The sequence below is a fragment of the Nematolebias whitei genome, chromosome 1 (genome assembly GCF_014905685.2).
Source record: "Nematolebias whitei isolate Nwh7 chromosome 1, NemWhi1, whole genome shotgun sequence".
Lineage (NCBI taxonomy): Eukaryota > Metazoa > Chordata > Actinopteri > Cyprinodontiformes > Rivulidae > Nematolebias > Nematolebias whitei.
The window spans coordinates 5,273,616-5,297,484 of record NC_056498.1 but is presented as its reverse complement, the minus strand read 5'-3'; the positions used below and the strand labels follow the sequence as shown (position 1 = coordinate 5,297,484).

At 40.7% G+C, this 23,869-nt stretch overlaps 1 protein-coding gene across 1 annotated transcript in view; it reads right to left on the bottom strand.

The window, feature by feature from the left end:
* pde5ab (phosphodiesterase 5A, cGMP-specific, b) overlaps positions 1-23,869 on the bottom strand; it is a 271,503-nt gene that overhangs the window by 114,025 nt on the left and 133,609 nt on the right. Inside the window, exon 7 of the mRNA XM_037681538.1 lies at positions 1,982-2,049. Coding sequence (XP_037537466.1) covers positions 1,982-2,049 — 68 coding nt within the window. The remainder of the gene's footprint in view (positions 1-1,981; positions 2,050-23,869) is intronic.

Here is a 23,869-nt window from a genome sequence, read left to right as displayed (position 1 = left end):
AGATTCAGCTGAAAGTCCTGGTGCACCTTTTATTTGAACCTGCAGAGATTTGAACAGCTGATCTGAAGCAAACAGGCAGGAGTTCACCTGAACTGACCACTCCTGCTGTGTTGGATGGTCTCCTCCTTCGTCATCCATCCATCCATCCATCCATCCATCCATCCATCCATCCATCCATCCATCCATCCGTCCATCCGTCCATCCATCCATCCATCCATCATCTTCTGCTTCAGGGTTGTGGGAGCAGCAGCTTCACCAGGGAGGCACAGACATCAACAGCCACCTCTTCAACTCTTCTAGGACCCCATGGTGTTCACAGACCAACTGACTATTTATTAAGTAATATCCTGATGCTGCTCAATAATCCAGGTAGAAAAATCTAAAAAGTTAAGGCTGGTCCTCTGGACATTCACAAAACAAACAATACAGTTTATAATAAATAAACAATAAATGTTTTTTGTTTGTTTTGTTTTTTGAATATCCAGAGGACCAGACTTAACTTTTTTAGATTAATAAGTAATAAATTTATGTTTTTAAATTTAATGAAAGACAAATCTTTAAAATTCAAGGACAAAATTTAATCTAATTGTTTTCAAGTCTGTATCTTATTGTAAAAGCAGTTTCAAACATTACAGCACAGTGTGATGTTTTGCAATTTTAACATGAACCTTGTGCATATCTGTAAATACTAAAAGTGAAGATATTTTTAATACAACTTTATTGTAAAAATCTATACTAAAATGAAAAACACATGGGTTTAAAGCAGGTAGGGAAGGCAGTAAGGTAGGATTATGAATCAGGTTTAAAAGTTACAGCTCATGAGGTACTCCATTAGAGCATGACATCTCTTCCACAACATCGTGTGACAAAACCTTCAGGGTGTTCTTCTTCTAATACGTTTAGTGGTGGATAGTAAGTAGCTTAAGGGAGCACTACCGCCACCAGGTGGTAAGACGAGTTGGATTCTAGTCCCCGCCTACAGAGTTGGTCCAGAAATGTACATGGAAACACAACAGACCCGAGCCGATCTGAACCGACCCGAACTGATCTGATCCGCACTGTGACAGTGGAAAAGGGGCATAAGCTCCAGCCCTCAATCCCTCCCCTCCATTTTGAGCCGTCGTAGAAAGGTCTACTCAGACAAGGAAGGAGTGGATCTGAGTCAAGGTCTCTGCTTAAAGACACATCACCACCTTGAGAATAATCAAATTACTGTAGTTCTTTCTGGTGCTCACTGACCAGTCACAGTATATGTGTCAAAACTCGAGGCCCAGGGGCCAAATGTGGCCCTCCTTAACATCTTATCTGGCCCCCAAGATGTTATTTTCAATGTAAAATACTTTTATCACTTTAATTTTTTTCAGTAACCATTTATTATGATGTCAAAAATGCAACAGAGAACATCAAATTAGACCAATCAAACTCTTGTTGAGGAACCTGCCACCGAGAAAAGATGTTGGGTATCTAACTTGACAATGTAGATTCTGAAACCAGCCTTTAGTTTGAAAAAGGTTTTAATTTTGACCCCCTTTTGTTGTTGGATTTGACACCTGAGTCACAGTAAGAGTGATAGAACAGTTTATAATTTACAACCACAAAGAAAAAATATTATTTTGTAGATTCTAAAATGGTTACAAGCAAAGCTGACATTTGAAAAAATTAAATAAAAAAATGCATATTGACAAAAATGTTCCTGTGTGGAGGCTCTAAGACCATCTGATGAAGGTAGATCAGAAAATAGTGGCACCCCTGCACCCATCCCCTCCAAGCTGCAGCCCCATGCTATTTTCTTTACTCCCTCCATGTGATGATGATAAATCCTTGCCTGTTTAAAAAACATAATCTAAAGGCCTCTGAAGGAAAAGGCCAGTTTGAAAACATTAGCAGTAATAACCAGTGGAAGCTGCTGGATGAAGCCACAAAGCCAATCTGTGGATATTCTAATTTAACGAGAGCCTTCAATTGAGGGAGATCCTCTTACCTTTTGGGGGCATCGAGGACTTCAGTCAGCTCATCGTATTCCATGTGAAAGACACTGGAGAAGGAATTCTGTGAAAACAAGGGAAGTAGATTTCCTTAACGAAACTTTAGCAGCTGAATAATGTAGTTACCACTTCATCTCAGTTTAGAAACTGATAGTGGGACCAAAAATGTATCCAAGGAATTAGTTCTGTCTAGGTTATCCTTCAGAAGACCTTAAATCAGCACACACATTTTTGTTGTTTATATAATTTTTTTCCCCCCTTTCGGCTGCTCCCTTCTTCAGGGGTCGCCACAGCGAATTAAGTTGCACGAAGACTTGGCAATAATTTTTACACAAGATGCCCTTCCTGATGCAACCACAGACCACTGAACTACCACAGCTCTTTGTGTGGAGCAGAGAGCTGCCATCTAGGGTGCCCAGGGGAGCAGATGGTGGGGGTTAAGGACCTTGCTCAGGGGCCCAGAGTGGGGCAAATGAGGGTGGAGGCAGGTGTGGATGTTTCACCTTTCCCACCCACATTTTCATGTTGTCGGTCCCAGGAGTTGAACCGGCAATCTTCCGATCACAGGCCCACCTTCTCTAAACTTTGCGCCACGACATCCCACTTATATATAAATATACAGTAGTCCCTTGCTACTTTGCAATCGGTTTTCGCGGACTTGCTCTACCGTGGTTTTTCAAAATAAGATTGGACATCAGAATCAGAATAAGCTTTATTATCATTGTACCGAAATACAGTGAGATTATCCAACAATTTTCAGTCAGGTCATCTGGACAGTTTCTTTTTTGTTGTGCTGAAACTTTTCACTTTCCATCCAGAAGCCTTCATCAGTCTAAGGAAACGCGTAACGCAGAACTGATTTTTCCCCCAACAGCTTACTCCAAAGTGGAAAAAAACAGTTATGTTGGTGCTAAGATAGTCTCTGGGGCACTCCTACTCCTTCGGTGCTGGGCTTCTCCCTCGTCTACAGTCATGTCAAACTGGTTCAAAACAACAAAGTCCATGCTCAATAATCCAGGTATACAAGCCAACAATTTTCAGTCAGGTCATCTGGACAGCCTTCTGGATGGAAGGTGAAACGTTTCAGCACATAAAAAGAAACGATAGGAGGAGAGGATAGTGGTATTACAAAAAAGATCTATTCACACATTGTCCTTATGGGGGGGGGGGGGGGGGGTAGACATAGCTTTTCCTTAGTTTACACATATCCCAGGAGAACTTTGATGTTGGCCTGCTTTCAAGGCCAAACGGGTAAGTCAGATTCAGATAAGCCACAATTGTTGACCTTTTTCAGACAGACTTGTTTCTTGTCATCCTTGAGTCCCGCTGGTATTTTCGAGCCAAAATGGCCAGATTTGTGGGCATTCCACTGGTTCATTCTCATGAGTCCCCTCCAAGCTCATCCCCAACATGCTGGCGAGTCCCAGAAGCTGTAAGTGGCCTGCGATTCTCATAAATTGCTTCCATCTGACAGTTTAGCTCGTAAATCAGCTGATTTTGAGTACTCGAAGCATGAACTAAACTTTCACACAGACTCACAAGTTTTACCATGGCCGAAACTGCTGCCGTCATCTTCCTCAATAGCCGATAACATAGGATTTTGCTGATGCCAAAAAGCAAAAACCCTGCTATCACGGTTCTAATTATATAAACATCTTCGGCGTCCTCCTGAGACAATACAGAAAGGCACATCAGCTCCCAAACTCCCCACAGAGCCATGACATATCCTGAAATAAATAAATAGCAATAGAAGGAGGAGGACAGGAGAGCAGGAGGAGGAAAATGAATCCGCCTTGCACGAGAGCAAGTGAGGAAAAACAAACATGACACACAATGGCTGATTGATGTATAAGTCACACGATCTGCATGAATTTTTTATTTAAGATAAATTATTTTAAATGATTTAACACCTGTGTGCAGCCCACAGCTGTGGGAGAAGCTTCTTCCTGCAGCTGATCTCCATGCAGAGCAGAGAAGTGGGTGTGGTCGAGAGTGGAGCCGGAGGCAGAGAACTGAAATCATGACATTCTGTGCTTTTTTAGAGCGTTTAGAGTTTAGAAACATTGTTTAGAATATTGCAAGACTGTGGGAAGGGTTTGAAACACCTTAATATATATGTCTATATAAATACTAAAATAAACTAGTACTTACTACTTGTACTACTGTTCATACTTTGCAGTTTTCCACTTATTGTGGGGAGGCTGAGGATGGAACCCCCCACAATAAATGAGGGATTATTGTATATTTAAAAAGAATATATATAAACAGTTGTCCCTTGTTTATTACGGGTGATCTGTCCCTTGTTTATCATGGGGGATCCGTACTTTGAAGTACAGATTTTAATAGTAATATTTTTTTGTTTTTATATTTCATTTTGACAGGCTTCCTGGTGTCTCTTGGCAGCTTTCTAGCATTTTCCTTTGACAGAGCTGGGTGCTCATGTAGCTGCCCAACACCCACTTTTTGTGACAGAATGTGTCATGGTAATGGTAATCACATGTACCAAACCTCTTACTCATGGTTTCAATTTTCCTACCTATAATTCCACCCACTCTGTCATCATGTGACCAGAAGTCTAACCTTAATGACCAATAAGGTACTGTCAGTGAGTTACGAGGACCAATCTCCCAAGATAGACGTGCATTAATGAGGCTACCTGTTTACAGTAAGCAAAGGTGAAAAAAATTTGAACAATGAAATTACCGGACAGGTCACAGTGGAACAATGAAACTTCTGATTACTAGCTACTGTAAATGTAATGCACTTGCACTATATTCTTCAGATCAGTTACCATATTTTGCGCCACAGGCACGGACTTGTTCATTTGTTCAGTGATAATGGAAAACACAAATAATTTCTTATGCTGCAGCTTTCATGCTTCCAGCTGCTGTATTAATTCATACCCATCTATTCACTACAGACTCATGTTTGGTCTGCTGTTTAATATACCATATTATTACTTTACATATTAGTGTTTAGCGTATATCTTAGATCTTTTAGCATACTGTTTAGAGGGGGTGGTGAAGAGAGTGGTGAAGACTGCACAGAAGTCTATTGGAGTCAGTCTCCCCACCATCACAGACACTTACACCTCCAGATGCAGGAAGAGGGCCACCTGCATCAGGAAGGACCCCACTCACCCAGCACACACACTTTTTGCCCCGCTCCCCTCAGGAAGGAGGTTAAGGAGCATTAAGTGCAGAACCTGAGGAACAGACTGAGGAACAGCTTCTAACCTGAGGCTGTTAGACTCATGAATCTCTAACCAGAATAATTACTGTGAAAAATCACATCATATTGCTGCTGCTCTGTTTCATGTTTGGTGTTCATGCGTGCTCATCTGCTTACACAGCCTCATGTTCGTGCTGCTGTTCGATGTAATGTTTTTATGCTATTAGTGCTTAGCATATTTTTAGCTGATGTTTTTCTTAGTTCATATCTTAGATCTTATTACTGTTTTTCTTTTACATTTTATTGTTGGATGTACCTGGGACCCTGCGTACATAATCTCGTTCCACCACATGTACCACATGAGATGCGAATGGCAAATAAAAAATCTTTCTGTGTATGGTAAATATGTGTTTAAATACCAGTATCTCATTCATTCTATAGGTTGAAAGGTTTTAACCATGAGTCAGACAGCAAAGCATCATGAAGATTTATGATGACCACCAAGCCATAATCTATGAAACACCATCTGGTGGCTGATTCTTGTACTACAAGAAGAGCAGCACATACTGATTGGAGCTGGGTACAATTCTTTTTTTTTTCTATTGACCCTTTATTTATATAGGTAGTCTCATTGAGCCATGAGAACTCATTTTCGAGAGAGACCCATTTAGGGAGCAGATGGTGGGTGTTAAGGGCCTTGCTCAGGGGTCCAGAGTGGGGCGAATGAGGGTGGAGGGAGGTGTGGGTGTTTCACCTTTTCCACCCACATTTTGATGTTGACAGTACCGGGAGCTGAACCTGCGACTTTCCGATCACAAGCCCATCTTCTAACCTCTGCGCCACCACTCCCCTACACATTCTGATACTGAAACTGGACACCCACGGCTTAAACACGGCATCTTATTTATGTACAAAATTATTTTATGGATGTATCTTGAATTTAATATACAGGGCTTACCGTCAGGTGTGATCTATAGACTGGCAATTACTGTATGTTTTTTTTTGTTGTTGCTAATTTTAGCATTTTTTTTTATTTTTTTTTTTAGCTGATTTCCTCATATTTGTGCTTGTTTCTGCTTATTTGAACCTAATTCAGCAAATATGTGTTCTTTCTGCTTTCTTCTGCTAATTTGGGCTTGTTCTTTCATTTCATCTACATTTCAGCATTCTTTTTAGCTAATTTCAGCAGTTTTTAAACAAGTTCTTCAGCAATAAGCATTCACACTGCATTTTAGCAGGAAATGCAATTTCTCTAGTTTTTATTTTATATTTTCCGGCTGAAATAGCTAGCTTTTTGTGGATTTTTTTTAAATAGTATTTTGAAGCAGTTAATTAAAATGACTGACCTTCCCACTAAGAAACACTAACAGTCATAAAGTTTAAGGGACTCTCAGGAGGTATTAAAAAAAAATTATCTGTGTTTTGCAGCACATGCGTTCTGGCCATATCAGTTTCCTCATTCGGTCCAACTGAGTTATTAAAGAAAACACTGCGTTTAACAGTGGTGCTGTGAAGTTTCCAAACATGAAAAAAGTGATTTTGGTCTATTAGCTATCAAGCCATGCCAAAAGGAGTTTATTTCAACATTCCAGACCTACTTTCATCCTTATCGGGACTTATATTCTTTCAAACCACTCCAACAAAGGATCGTCTTTCCATTTCTAAGAAGGACAGGATGTTGAAAATGGATGAGGCGCCCGCCATCTAGCACAAATACACACACACCTTTGCTCTGTGTCTTTAGTTTACCCTGATTTATCCACGGACGGCAATAAAGTAGTCCGAAACAAAAAGAGCCCAGCAGTGTTCTGACATTTACTGGGTTCTCTGGCAGCGGAGAAGGTTTATAACAGGATGACGTGACGGAAAAAAGAACTAGGATAGAAAAAATAAAACTGGAATCCAGTTTATCTTTGGGTGATTCAGACAAAGCTTTACATGATAAGTATAGACAAGAGCCAAATTTACTGGGAGGTAACCTCATCATAGGCAGATTCAACCACTCTTGTCTGTTTCTTTTATTTCCTTTTGAACAATAATAACTCAACATTGTCCAAGCAGAGCAGAGGTCAGCAAACAGACCAAAGAAGGCTGTTGAAATTAAAACTAATATTTAACTCTCCTACTGTGGTCCAGTCTATCTGTTTTAGAAGTTTTCTCTCTGAATAAAACCATTTCCATTGATCTGGTTAAATAGACTGCAAACTTAGACCTGTCCAAAGTATTGATACTGTAGATCATGACATCTTATGCCATAAGCACTCAGATATTGGCTTCTCAGATCACACTGTTGGTTCAATCTGTAACTATTTCTCAGGTTGGAGGCAATGTGTTCGACATAACGGTATTTCATCTAGCTACCTAATGGTCACTAATGTTGTGCCACAAGGCTCAGTTTTAGGACCCTTAAGTAATGTAGGTCAAAACATTCCTGACACATCCTTGCATTATATGCTGACGATACTTTTGTTTCTTGTCAATCTAACATATTTGCCAAGGTTTTCCATCTTCTACAGTCTGCATTTGACATCACTCAGTCAGACTTATTACATCTCAAACTGGTGCTAAATGTTGATAATACCAAAGAGATGTTATTTTCCAACAGAAAGTTACTGCAAGCAGCTCTTCCTCTTATCTCATCTATGCTTGGTGTTCCTACTGAGTCTCTTTTAAACCACATATTGAAAACTTGATAAAGAAGCTGAAATTAAAACTGGGTTTTGTTTTCAGAAATAGATCTTGCTTAACTCTGAATGCCAGAAAATGCCTTGTAACCACTACTTTCCTACTGGCCATTGACTATGGTGACATTATTTACATGAATACCCCTGCCAGCTGCTTGCAGATGGTGGATACTGTCTACCATGGCACGCTAAGATTCACAACTGGTTGTAAATACCGTACCCATCAATGCACTCTGTACTCCTTGGTCAGTTGGTCATCATTATCTACATGTAGATTCACTTTTATCTTTAAATCACTCCTTGGTCAGCTACCTTCTTATATCTTCTCTCATATGGCATGTCGTCAGTGCAGTTACAACATGCACTCCCAAGACATCATTACCTGCAACGCTCCCTCAGTGTGGACTGAACTTGGCAAAAAGGCCTTTTCCTACTCTGCTCCTACAACCTGGAACACCTTGCAACAGGAACTGAAGCTGCCCACCTTAATTTCTTTAGGGGATTTTAAACATTTGATAAGGTCGATAGAAACATCAAAGCAAATATGTTCTTGCTTTTAGTATTTTATCTTCTTGTTATGACACCTTGATTTTTTGTTATATAACACCTATCATCTATCCCACCCACATTTTGATGTTGTTGATACCGGGAGTTGAACCAGGGATCTTCCGATAGCAGACCCACCTTCTCTAACCTCTGTGCCACCACTCCCAAAGATCAAGACTCGATGAGACTAACCTGTATAAAGGTTGAATCAATTAATGAAAAATAAAATTTAATGACTTTATTCACACACCTTTGCGACATCGCGTGCACTAGAGGATGCCATTTTTTTGGGAGTACCACGGGTCACGTGATTCCGGCCGTATTCCGGTGGGACCGGAGTCAACCTCATTATAACTCACGTGACCAGGACATGACCGGACTGAAAGCTAACGGGAGCAGACAGGAGTGGGAACCGACCAATACCAAGAATGAAAATGAAACAAACAAACAACATCAAAAAAATGGTGCAGCTATTTTGTAGTTTTCTTTCAGTAAGCCTTCACTTTAACACAAGTCAAAATAACTACATTGCCCAGAAGTCACCTGTTCCAGCTGTAGCTTTTCACCGAGAGGGTGGGTGAGCAGCGAAGTCTCCAAAGAAACAGAATGGCTGAAATAGTTTGGAACGCAAGGTAAGAAGTAACTGTCGGTCTATTAAACTCACAGAACAGGCAGGAAAGTGTAAAATAACCCTGAACTTCACGAGAGTTGTGTTGGTGCTGTGCTGCTTTAAATGTTTAGTCTCAGCTGTGAGGAGTTGCGGGGAGTCAGACTTTGTTTACCGTCAGTAAATGAACAGACTCAAACAGCGCATTTTTCTTCATCTTGTCCCTTTTAATTTAAAGATTATACTCTGCTTTGTTATGTGGGTTTTTAGGTTAAAATCTTCATTATCTGTCGCTGTTTGTAATGTAAAAAAAAAAACAGAACTCTACCTAACCGAACTCTAAGCATGTCTTAAAGACATAAAAACCTGGATGACTCTTAATTTTCTCCTGTTGAACACAGACAAAACTGAGGTTTTGGTTTTTGGACCTGAGCACCATAGGAATTAATTTTTCAGTCTTTCTCCCTCCTTAGATGGCATTAATCTGTCCTCCAGCACTAATGTTAAAAATCTTGGTGTTATTTTTGATCAGGACTTTTATCCCCCACATTAAAAACGTTACTAGAACTGCCTTCTTCCACCTGCGTAATATCACTAAAATTAGAAACATCTTATCTAAAAATGATGCAGAAAAACTGGTCCATGCACGTGTCACGTCTAGACTGGACTATTGCAATGGTTTATTATCTGAGTGTCCAAATACTTCTTTTAAAACGTCTTCAGTTGATCCAAAATGTTGCTGCCAGAGTCTTAACTGGAGTTACTAGGAGAGATCATATTTCTCCAGTTTTAGTTTCTCTCCTTTGGCTCCCTGTCAAATCCAGAATAGAATTCAAAATCTTACTTCTAACCTACAAAGCTCTCAACAACCTGGCTCCATCTTATATTACAGATCTTATTGTTCCATATTTTCCTAACAGAGCACTTCACTCTTAGACTGCAGGTTTACTTGTGGTTTCTAGAATTTACAAAAACAGAATGGAAGGCAGATCTTTTAGTTATCAGGCTCCTCTCTCATGGAACCAACTTCCAATCTCTGACCGTGAGGCTGACACATTATCCAGTTTTAAAACCAGGCTTAAGACATTCATCCATCCATTATCTTTACCCGCTTGTTCCATTTTGGGTCACGGGGGTCGCTGGTGCCCATGTCCAGCAATCACTGTGCGAGGGGCGGGGTACACCCTGGACGGGTCGCAAGTCCATCACAGGGCCACATAGAGACAAACGAGACAAACAACCATTCACTCTCTCACTTTTAAAAGGGAGTTTTTCGTTTCCACTGTTGCCACTGTGCTTGCTCAGGATGGGAGACCGCAACGAAGCCAAGATTCAACTTGTTTGCTGGATTCCTTAGATAGAGAACTTTACTAATTGGCTTTTATGTATGTGAATGTTCCTGTAAAGTGCCCTGAGACAACCTTGTTGTGATTTGACACTATATAAATAAACTGAATTGAATTGAATTGAATTACCTGGTTAAAGTGCACGCATTCTCCGGTAAAAATATTCCTATTTTTATACTGTGACGTCCTGCTGGGTACTGAAATGGAGGAAAACGTGAATAATTAATAATTATTGTGTAAAAAGTTACTGTCGGCTGTAACCATGCCAGTACAACAACAAATTTGTTAGAGTGAAAGCATTCTCCGGTAAAAATATCCCAGTTTTTATACAAATGAAAGGCTAGTTGCATATATATTATAATAATTGTTTTAATTTTAGATTTAAGATATGATGTGTACAATTATGTTGTTGTGTTAAATTTTAGAGTTGATTTTTCTCAGTTCATTTCTTCATACCAGGGGCGATTCTAGAAGCCCTATTTAGGGGTCTTAGCCCCCCAGTGTTGACAATGGCTCTTGGCTTGAACAACACAGTGTGTATTATCATTGGAATTATTGTAGGGGGGACATATTGGTGCGAGGTCTGTGGGTCCTCCCCCATAACTTTTTGAATAAAGTAGCTGCTATTTCCTGTATTCTGGTGTATTTTAACAGGTTTTAAAACATTTATGTTTACCTACATAAGTAAATCCTTGATTCAATAACTGTTTTATAAAGCATGGCACAAGAAGTAGCACTAAGCTTTTTGTTTGTCTTTAATTTAATTTAATTTTTCTACCTAACACAGGAAGCTGTTAGCTCTGGAAGCAAGCTGTTAAACAGCTTTTGACACAAAGATCCTTGTCACACACTTCAAAAGAGCAGGTAAGATACATAAAATCTTGTAATCTCTGCCTGGTGAAGCTGCTTAAATAATTATAAAATATGATAAGTGAAATAAAGAAAAACTGAGCTACTGTAATTTATATTTGCAAATGTCACATTTTCTTGACTTAATTTCAATTGTAAATCTCTTGTTTTTGATCAAATATTTTTTTCCAAAAGAAATGCCAACAAATTGTAGTTTTGTAGTCACTGTAACCCTATTTTGACTCGTGCACTGTCTTCTTTCATGTTTAGGTTATGAAAGGTGCTGGGCCCATCACTGAAGCTGTGGAGAGATGAGGTGGAACACCAGACCTGCAATGCTCCAGTCTGTAAATGATGCTCTGAAGTCTGGTAAGATGCACGACATCATGCTTCGCCGAAACGAGCTCGTTACCTCGACCACATAGACTGAACTTCTTGAGGACGTCATCCAATGTATAACAATGCCTTTAAACATTTTTTTTTGTTGAGTTCTCTGCTTGATACATTATTTTTCTTTTTTTGTTTGTTTGTTTGAACAATTTAAAACATGACAGTAATGTCACTGTTTAAAGGAAACAATTGCTCAATAAATTAGTAAAATGCAACTTGTTATGTTTGTGTTCTTTCATCTAAGGTAGACATGGTGTGACCCATGTACTGGTTTTGATTTTTTGTTTTTACTGTAACTGACCTTCAAAAGAGCCAGAAACAGGAACTCAGCAGCTGATCCTCCGTAGAAAAATTATATGGACTACAGGCCATGGATTATTTGTTTTGTGCTCTTTAGTGAAGGTTTTTGTTTGGATTAAGTAAATAAATGTCTCTATTTCACCACAGATGAACTGTTCCTGTTGCCATATCTTTTGAAATAAAACTGCACAACACAAAGTAATTTAAACAGGAATGGGTAGAAGATCAGATCAAATCAAATTCAATGTATTTCCTAAAAAATAAATGAAGAGAAAAAAAACAGGAGCAGGACAGGAGCAGGACAGGAGCAGGACAGGAGCAGGAGTCACGTTACCAGGAGTGGGACAGGACAGGATTTTTATTTTTTACTCTGGACCAGGATTGGGACAGGACAGGATTTTTTTCTGTGGGACCACGACAGGACAGGAGTGAAAATCCATTCCTGTGTCATCCTCTAGCGTGCACATCGGGGGCAGTGCCACTAGAATGGCAGACTAACGTGGTGGGTCCCTTTTTCAAAAAGGGGGACTGAAGGTCCTTACCTATGATCCCAAACTCTAGGTAGTGACCGAAAGAATGTGATTGTGGATACAGGCAATTGAAACGAGTTTCCTCCACAGGGTAGATGGACTATACAGGTCTCTCTCGTAAATGAGTCATTGTGACTCAATGAAACTAACCTGTTTAAATAAAGGTTGAATGAAATATCTCCCTTAGAGAAAGGGTGAGAAGTTCAGTTATCCAGGTGAGACTCGGAGTAGAACCGCTGCTCCCATACATCGAATGGAGACAGTTGAGGTGGTTTGGGCATCTGATAAGGATGCCCCCTGGGTGCCTTTCTAGGGAGGTGCTTCAGGCATGTGTGACTGGGAGGAGACCCCGGGAAAGACCTAGGACATGTTGGAGAGACTATGTCTCTCTGATGGTCTGGGAACGCCTTGGTATCCTCCCAGAAGAGCTGGAAAAGGTGGCTATGAAAAGAGATGTCTGGACCTCCCTGTTTAAGCTGCTGCCCCCTTGACCCAACTTCAGAACAAGTGGAAGATAATGGATGGATGAATGGATGGACTTTGTTCACAAAAGTTATCTGAACAGACAAAATTAATTTAGATAAACTTTCTTAATTTCTGGATGTTTTACTAAATTTAGTAAAAGTCAGTATCTCCAGCCAAAAATAACTGATCATCTCCATCTTCAACTGCTTATTCATAGTTGGGTCACAGAGGTAACAGGTCCAAGAGAGAAACTCCGTTCTCCCTCTCCTCTGCTCCTTCTGGGGGATCTTGAGTCATTCCCAGGCCAGCTAAGACAGTCCCTCCAGCAAGGTCTGGGTATTCTCCAGGGCCTCCTACCAGTGTGACATGCCGAGAAAACCTCTAAAGGGAGGCATCCAAGAGGCATCCTAATCAAATGAACAATCTTAACTGTCTCCTTCTGATGCAAAGTAGCTCTACTCTGAGCTCCCCCAGATGACAGAGCTCCTCGCCATTTCGCTGAAGATGCTGAAGCTGAGCCTGCCCACCCTATGAAGGAAACTCACTTCAGCCTCTTATATCCAGGATCTGATTCTTTCTGTCACAATCCAAACCTCATGACTGGGTGAGGATTGGAATTTAGAAAAACCAGTAAATATGGAAAGACCAGTAAATACGGAGCTTCTTCTTTTGACTCAACTCATTCTTTGCTGCAACTAACCAAAGCAACCCCAATCCATCAGTCCATCTCTCGCTCCATCCTACTATCACTCCTGAACAAGAAGACCAGTTATTTGAACTCCTCCACCTGAGGCAAAAACCAGATGTGTGGACAGGGTCAGAGTGGGACTCATTTTCAGTCTTGGAGTTTCATGCCTCAGACTGGCCCACTTTAGATCCATCCATAAATACATACATACATTATCTTTTACCCGCTTCTTCCATTTTGGGTCACGGGGGTCGCAGGTGCCCATGTCCAGCAATCACTGTGCGAGGGGCGGGGTACACCCTGGACAGGTCGCAAGTCCATCACAGGGACACATAGAGACAAACGAGACAAACATCCATTCACTCTCTCACTCGCACCTAGGGACAATTTAGAATTATCAATCAGGGTTGTCTGGGGTCCTCCCACAGAAAATTTTGAATAAAGTAGATGCCATTTCCTGCATTCTGGTGTAGTTTAATGGGTTGTTTAACATCTAGTTTTGCCTACATAAGTAAACACTTCATTCATTAGCTATTTTAGAGTTAATGGCACAACAAGAAGTAGCCTGACCAACAGCTCTCCTTGTGTGTGATAGAGCACATTCCACTTCTCTCAGCATCCTAGCCTCAGTCTAAGAAACACAGTGTAGCCTAAGTTAACTTTTAGGAGAAAAAAATCACTAGTCAGTATGAAACAATAATAATAATCACTCCTTCTTACCAATGGCCCAGCATAAAGCAAAATGATCATCATCCATTGTGTTTATTAGTAACTTAAAATACCTAATTAAAACTCCAGTAATGGGCTAGGTCTACTGTAACCTTACCCAGTTGTAGGGTCAAGAGACAAACATGTAGCATTAACACAGTATGAACAACATTCAGGAATTGTTTCTATAAGAACATTATCAAATATTTGACGTGAATGGTAAGATTGCTCCTCCCATGAGGAAAATGTAACCCAGGGTGAGCTAACCTCGGACAAACAAGCAAACAAGATAGCTGTAAAACGGCTGTGAAACTCAAGGCATTACTTAAAGAATTTAGTGAGGCATTTCTGCCTTATCAGGCAACATTAAGGCAAAGAAGACACGTAGAAAAATAAAAATAAATTCTAAGCTATTAATAACTTAAAATAGTTACTGCAGTAGATGTTTTCATTCTGCATAGTAACACAGGGCAAGAACTCACGGTGAAATTCAGTATGTAAGAGTGTAAATTTTACATTACACAACCTATTAAACTGTGATGGACTTGCGACCCGTCCAGGGTGTACCCCGCCCCTCGCACAGTGATTGCTGGACATGGGCACCAGCGACCCCCGTGACCCAAAATGGAAGAAGCGGGTAAAGATAATGGATGGATGGATGGACAACCTATTAAACAGTTTGTACAAAATCAGTTTAATTTGAACAAATACTAAACTTATGCAACCAGAAGTTTCAACATATATGTATCTACAAATAAAACACACAAAACAAAGCACAACTAGCTTTAAGTACCTCCCTCAGCCATCTGGAGAAGGTAAACACCTATGTGAGTATGCTCTTAATTGACTACAGCTCAGCATTCAACATCATAATCCCCTCCAAACTGGTCTCCAAACTCACCACACTGGGCCTGGAGAAGTTCATCTTCTGCTAGATACTGGACTTCCTCACCAACAGACCACAGGCAGTGAGAATCGGCAGTCACCTCTCCTCCACACTAGTCCTCAGCACCGGTACACCTCAAGGCGGTGTCCTCAGTCCACTCTTGTACTTTTTATTTACACATTTGTATTTGGTGGCTGTGGATGAGTGGTTAGAGCAGTCGTCTTCCGATGCAAGAGTTGGGGGTTCAATTCCACCAGCAGTCACATAACAAAGTGTCCCTGGGCAAGACACTGAACCCCTCTGCCTCAGATGTGAGTCCCATCGGTGTATGAATGTGATAAATCACTGACTATTCTTTGTATAGATCTAGTAGAGTGCTGTATGAAGGGGTAAATGAGGGCACAGATTGTAGTGTAAAGCACTTTGAGTATCTTGATAAGATAGAAAGGCACTATATACTGTAAGTATGGTCCATTTACCATTTACAATTTACTTGAGTGTACCCCCAAGCATAGCTCTAACATCATCCTCAAGTATACAGATGACCCCACCATCTTGGGCCTCATCACCAACAATGATGAGAGTGCCTACAGAGATGAGGTCAAATCACTGATTAGCTAGTATCAAGAAAATAACCTCTCTTTTAATGTCAGCAAAATGAAGGAGATGATAGTGAACTTCAGGAGACAGCGTGGAGGCCAGTACTCCACCATCTACATAAACAACGCTGAGGTGGAGCAGGTCAGCAGTTTCAAGTTCCTCAGCGTTCACATTACTGAGGATCTGTCCTGGACTTTACGTACAGACACTGTGGTCAAGAAAGCCCGACAAAGACTCTACTTCCTAAGACGATTAAAGAAGTTTGGTACAAACACCTGGCAGCACGGTGGCGCAACTGGTAGAGCTGCTGCCTCTCAGTGAGCAGGTCCTTGGTTCAAACCCCGGTCCAGGGGCCTTTCTGGGTGGAGTTTGCATGTTCTCTCCGTGCATGTGTGGGTTTTCTCCGGGTACTCCGGTTTCCTCCCACAGACCAAAAACGTGCATGTTAGGCTGATTGGTAACTTTAAATTGTCCCTAGGTGTGAGTGAGAGAGTGAATGGTTGTTTGTCTTGTTTGTCTCTATGTGGCCCTGTGATGGACTTGCGACCCGTCCAGGGTGTACCCCGCCCCTCGCACAGTGATTGCTGGACATGGGCACCGGCGACCCCCATGACCAAAAGTGGAATAAACGGGTAAAGATAATGGATGGATGGATGGTACAAACACCAGCATCCTTACCAACTTTTATATGTGCACCATTGAGAGCCTGCTGACAGGCTGCATCACAGGGTGTTATGGGAACCAGTCAGAGCTGGAAAGCACTACAGAGGGTGGTGCAAACAGCAGAGGACATCACTGGTAGCAGTCTCCACTAGGGATGCACCGATCCACTTTTTTTTAAAACTTCCGATCCGATCCCGATACCTAAATCTAAATATCGGCCGATATCGATCCAGTTCCGATATCATCATCATCATAGATTTTATATGAGGCTGTAATAATCTCCTCTCAAGTACAATTTGTACAAATATATGCATGCATGTCCAAAAAGGCAACTTGAGGTAAGTTTTATTAATGTTGGATAAGTTTTAAAGTTAGAATTAAATTCTGCTAACACAAAACATGTTTTTTTATTCCTAGCTTTAAAGTGGATATTAAAGTGATTAATTTAAGTGATTGTTTAAAGATATTTTATATTTTTTAAATAAGGGGCAGATATAAGATTTTTCTCTTTCTGCACTCTTTTAATTCAATGTTTTCTTTTTGATGATTTTTTTGTTCCTTTTAAATGAATGAATAAATGAATTAAGTAAAATGTTAAATGGCTTTAAACATCTGCTAAGTTCATGGCATAAACCAACAGACATGTTCCTGTTTTTAGTTATTTACATCACTTTATAATGTAGCCATTTTTGTTTTGTTTATATATATATATATTTTTTTGTTGTTGTAATTTTCAAATCATATGGTTTTTTTTTATGATTGTGTACAGTACTGTTGTACTGATAAATATCTCCTGGAGAGTAAACTATATCTTGGCTGCAAGTATCAAGCTGTGAAATACTTCTTTTTCTACAACTGATTGCGGTTGGTCATTAATTACGATGAAGTTTAGCAACTTTTCGTTAAACATTTGAGCTCCGGGGCTTCAGCCATGTCTTCTTCTTGTTCAGTCCGCAGCAGGCAGTCTGATCTCAGTCTGCCCCTCCTCCGACACGGACAGACTGAGCGGGTCAGACTGAGCGCAGCTGACCGAAATCAGACAATCTTCTCCGGACTGAATGAAAATAACAGACCGCTGAAGCCCCGGAGCTCGAATGTCCATCGTAAAACTAACTTTACCACAGTTTAATGTGGTGCTAGGGCTCTGCAGACATTGCACGTTGCTGTCTTGTTTTGTGGTGTTTCTAGTGTAAAATACTTCCACACAGCAGACATGTTTCGATGAAAAGTTGGTTAGCTGTTAGCCAACGTGCTGCTAACTCAGTCCTCACATTGTAGTTGGCTTCAAACTATGAAATGGATTTCCTGAATGTGAGGTGGGTCTTATTACTCTGGGTTCATGAGACAGGCCTCAGTTCAGGAAATCCATTCCAAAGTTTGAAGCCAACGTGCAGCGCAACCACAGACATGCATCATGGATTGGAAATATCGGCAGGTTGGATCGGAAAATCCGATACGTAAATTATGCTGGTATCGGAGCCCGATACCGATACTGGATCGGATCGGACCCATCCCTAGTCTCCACACCATCAATCAGTCAATCATAATTAATAATTCAGAATTCATAGTTCCATCAATGATGGCAAGCTGTCCTGGCCAAAACAATGATACTACCACCACCATGTTTCACAGATGGGATAAGATTCTTATGCATGAATGCAGAGTTTTCCTTTCTACAAACGTAATACTTTTCATTTAAATCAAAAAGTTCTATTTTGGTCTCATCCATCTACAAAGCATTCTTTCAATAGCCTTCTGGCTTGTCAACGTGATCTTTAACAAACTGCAGACGAGCAGGCATGTTCTTTTTGGAGCAGTGGTTTCTCCTTCAACCCTGCCATGCACACAATTGTTGTTCAGAGTTCTCCTGATGGTGGACTCATGAACATCAACATTAGTCAATGTGAGAGAGGCCTTCAGGTGCTGAGAAGTTACCCTGGGTTCCATTGTGACCTTGCTGACTATTCCACACCTCTGAGTGATCTTTGTTGGTCCACCACTCCTGGGGGGGGTAACAATGGTCTCAGATGTCTTCCATTTGTACACAATCTGTCTGACTGTGGATTGGTGGAGTCCAAACTCTTTAGATATGGTTTTGTAACCTTTTCCAGCCTGATGAGCATCAACAACTCTTTTTCTGAGGTCCTCAGAAATCTCCTTTGTTCCTGCCATGATCCACTTCCATAAATGGTAAATGGTAAATGGACTGTACTTATATAGCGCCTTTCTATCTTATTTCAAGATACTCAAAGCGCTTCACACTACAATCTGTGTCCTCGTTTACCCATTCATACAGTGCTCTACTAGATCTCTACAAAGCTAATTGAACAAATCATTCTAATGAGACTAATCAGTGCTTTAGATCACGTTCATACACTGATGGGACACACATCAGAGGCTATGAGGGGTTCAGTGTCTTGCCCAGGGACACTTCGACATGCGACTGCTGGTGGATTCGAACCCCCAACTCTTGCATTGGAGGACGACTGCTCTAACCACTCAGCCACAGCCGCCCCACGCTCCATAAACATGTTGTGTAGAGCAGACTTTGATAGATCCCTGTTCTTTAAATCAAATAGGGTGTCCACTCACTGTCATGTTTTGCCCCCTTCTCCTGCCCTGTTTTTTTGTTTTCTTGTTTTGTTTTTTCTGACAATCTCTTCCAGCTCCTGTCACTCACCCAGCTTCACTCTGCTCCACGCCCCACTCAGCAATTAAGCTCATGCGCTCCATCTGTCCCATGCACTACATAAGCTCCCTGTCTTCTCTCAGTCAGCATCAGATTCTCGAACCTAACCAGCAGTAGAAATTCAGCGTACCTGATCTTGGCTCTTGCCTTGCTGACTCCTTGCCTATTTTTGACTCACTTTGCCTGAACCCTCTTGGATGTAGGAGCCAAGATGGGGTAGAGGCAGGGCAGCCAACTTGGGACCCAAAAATCCCAGGTTCGATCTCCAGCCATTCCCACGTCATGGTGTCACTGAGCAAGACACCTAATCCCGAATTGCTCCCCAGGCACTTACATAGCTGCCCACTGCTCCACCTGGGTGTATCCCAGGTGTGATGGGTTAAATGCAGAGAGCCAATTTCATCTTTGTATGGGAACATACATTGATGACAACACATAGCACTTTATTTATTTATTATTATTATTATTATTATATTGTCTGCTCATCTGCCCTTGATTTTTGACTCTGCGTCTCCTTTTTGACTACATCTTTGGATCACATATTGGCCCTGGTTTCTGCTTCCTGCTTTCCCTGTGCTTGACCGCTGCTATGACTCTTGGGCCATGATTCTGGAATTCCTTATTCTGGATCTCAACACCTTCAATCTGCTCCGCTGCAGCAGGTCACTCTACAGGAGTGACGTCACCAGCTTCAGCACGACTAAAGCACCTGTCACGCCAAGAAGATAGAAGGTTAGTGAAAACCCCAATACCAATCTGAACTTCCTGCTTTAAGCCAAATTCACTAACACTACTGCCTTGACAGATTGGACCCGGCCCAGGACCTAGACCCCCACCAGCGATTATTTATTTATAATAAACCTTTTAAACTACTCTTGGTCTTGGTGTTGTTGTGCTAATGCTAAATCGGTTCTTGTCACCCACACCTGATCCCATTGATCGAAAACACCTGACTCTTAATTTCACCTTCAAATTTACTGCTAATCCTAGAGGTTCACATACTTTTGTCACTCACAAATATGTAATATTGGATCATTTTTCTCAATAAATAAATGACCAAGTATAATTGCCTCATTTGTTTAACTGGGTTCTCTTGATCTACTTTTAGGACTGTGTGAAAATAATGTTTTAGGTCATTTATGCATAAATATAGAAAATTCTACAGGGTTCACAAACTTTCAAGCACCACTGTATTTAGCTCATTTACATTAAGATCAAAACAGATGGCTCCAAAATTCCATTGCTGCATGTTGTAATCTTTTGTGTTAATTTCCAAATTCTCAATGATGTATGATGTACTGCTATCCAACTGAGCACATATTCAAATGTTTTTTTCCAAAGCTGCAGATGAAGTAGAAATTCAATAATTGTGATGGAAACAGCTGAAAGGGAACGAGTGCTTTAATGCCGATGCATTGTCAACCTTAGTAAGACTGATGGTGTAGATTTGGTGACAACAGAACATAAACAGGAAATAGAAAACATGAGGTTGGTTTATAAAGACTGGAGACACAAATACTTCAAACTTGAGCTCGAACAGAGGACACGCAACTATTTCCAGCTTCAAGGGAGAGTTAAACAGATCAGTAAACTCTTCCAAATGTAAGTCAAATGTCAAACCTGGTTAAACAAAATAGACAAACATCAGCATGCGCACATGCTCTCCAAATGCCAACCCAGTGAGATAGTTTAAATTTCCCCACAAATAAAGGATTGATCTGTTTTGTTCTTTGTTTTACAAACATGTAAGCACAAATCAAACAAATGTGCACTGGTATAACACAGTATCGAAATGAATACTAAAGTAAAATATTATTTGCAAATACAAAGACCTGCACCTACAAAAAAAAAAACTATGCAAATGTGTCCAATGATTGCACACACAGTGGACACAAACACACTCAGTACTGTTTCCAGAGTCAGACTGAGCCGACACACACACATGAATAAACAAACTTTCTTTTCCTGTTATCGTTGCTACAGTGTTCAATGACATTTCTTAAAACTTCAAATGGACTTGTGTCTATACTGGTCCTGTTAGACCTCAGTGCTGCATTTGATACAGTTGATCACAATATTTTACTACAGAGGCTTGAATATGATATTGGGATTACAGGAACAGGGCAGCACGGTGGCGCAACTGGTAGAGCTGCTGCCTCTCAGCGAGCAGGTCCTTGGTTCAAACCCCGGTCCAGGGGCCTTCTGGGTGGAGTTTGCATGTTCTCTCCGTGCATGCGTGGGTTTTCTCCGGGTACTCCGGTTTCCTCCCACAGACCAAAAACATGCATGTTAGGCTGATTGGTAACTCTAAATTGTCCCTAGGTGTGAGTGAGAGAGTGAATGGTTGTTTGTCTCGTTTGTCTCTATGTGGCCCTGTGATGGACTTGCGACCCATCCAGGGTGTACCCCGCCCCTCGCACAGTGATTGCTGGACATGGGCACCAGCGACCCCCGTGACCAAAAATGGAATTAGCGGGTAAAGATAATGGATGGATTACAGGAACAGCTCTAAAATGGTTTAAATCATATTTATCTGATAGATTCCAGTTTGTAAATGTAAATAACGAATCTTCTTCATACGCCAAAGTTAGATATGGAGTTCTTCTGGGTTCAGTGCTTGGACCGATACTCTTTACTTTATATATGCTTCTATAAGGTAAAGTTATTAAACAGCATGGGATACATTTTCATTGTTATGCTGATGATACACAGTTCTATTTGTCCATGAAACCTGATGAATCCAATCAATTACTTAGACTACAAGCATGTCTTAAAGACATAAAAACCTGGATGACCCTTAATTTTCTACTTTTAAACTCAGATACTACAGAGATTGTGGTTTTTGAACCTGAGCATCTTAGGATAAATTTTGCAGTCTTGCACTTTCTTGCATTAATTTGGCCTCCAGTCCTAAAGTTAAAAACCTTGGTGTTATTTTGGATCAGGATATGTATTTTAACCACCACATTAAAGAAGTTATCAGAACTGTTTTCCTCCACCTGCGTAATATCACTAAGATTAGAAACATCTTGTTCAAAAATGATGCAGAAAAACTGGTTCATGCATTTCATGTATAGACTGGACTATTGCAATGGTTTGTTATTTGGGCATCAAATTCTTACAAAAGTCTTCAGTTGATCCAAAATGCTGCTGCCAGAGTGTTTATAAGAGTTAGTAGGAGAGATCATCTCTCTCCAGTTTTAGCTTCTCTTCATTGGCTCCCTGTCAAGTCCAGAATATAATTCAAAATCGTACTTCTAACTTACAAAGCTCTCAACAACCTAGCTCCATCTTATATTCTGGTAAATGGACTGTACTTATATAGCACCTTTATATCTTATCGAGATACTCAAAGTGCTTTCCCCTACAATCTGTGCCTCGTTTACCCATTCATACAGCACTCTACTAGATCTCTCCAAAGATAATAGAACAAATCATTCTAAAGAGACTAATCAGAGCTTTATCACATTCATACAATGATGGGACACACATCAGAGGCTATGAGGGGTTCAGTGTCTTGCCCAGGGACACTTCGGCATGTGACTGCTGGTGGATTCAAACCCCCATCACTTGCATTGGAGGATGACTGCTCTAACCACTCAGCCACAGCCGCCCTCGATTACAGATCTTATTGTTCCATATTTTCCTAACAGAGCACTTTGCTCTTGTGGAACCAACTTCCAGTTTCTGTCCATGAGACTGACACATTGTCCAGTTTTAGGACTGGGCTTAAAACTTTCCTTTTTGATAAATCCTATTGTTAGTGTTGACTTGGGTTTTCTGAGCTGTCCCTTAATTTTGCTACTATAGGCTTAGACTGCTGGAGGACAAACTGACCACATTTCTTCTCTCTGCTGCTGTCTTTACTTACCTGATCAACCTGTTTGTTTTTGTGATTATTCCTACACCTGACATGTGTTTTTGTCTTTCTTCCAACAGGGGGCACACCTGCACCTACATCTGGACATGTCATTCTGTGTTAGTCTCTCCTTCCTGTCTTCTCCAACACAGCCAGTTGAAGCAGATGGACGCTTGTCCTGAGCCTGGTTCTGCTGGAGGTTTCGTCCTTTTAAAAGGGAGTTTTTCCTTTCCACTGTCTCCCTTGTGCTTGCTCAGGATAGGAGACTGTGACAAATTGAAGATTCAACACAGTCTGCTGTTTCCTTAGGTAACTAAGAGAGAACTTTACTAATTGCTTTATTTAATGTATGTGAATGTATGTGAATGTTTTTGCTCAGTGCCCTGAGACAACTTATGCTGTAACTTGGAGCTATAGAAATAAAATGAATTGAATTCAATTGAAAATCCACAGACGTGTAGGCTTTGTTTGAGAAACTACAGACATGTAATGCTGACACCTGTATACAGTGGGCTGTCTGCAAGATAAGACCAGTAAAAGTCTTTAGGATAAACCTCAGAGTAAATATTTGGTAAGAGAAAAAGAATAAGAGAGAAAAGGGGAGACGTAGAGTGAATAAGGAGACAGCTAGTCTGGCAATGAGGTCATGAGAAGGACAATAGGATGTAAATCGCTTGTTACACTCCTGGATCAAGAGTGGCTTTATAAGATGAGGGGAAGGATGCACACAACTCGAGTATGATGTTTTTTTTCCGAACCAGTCCATCTGTTTTATCGTTTTCTTTAACTACTGTAGTATGCAGTTCTGAAAACTACAAGTTCTTTTTCCTCTGATGTTTAGAAAACAATATTTACCTTTTTTTTTATTTCTTTATAATGTAGCTATTTTTTAATACTTTGTAT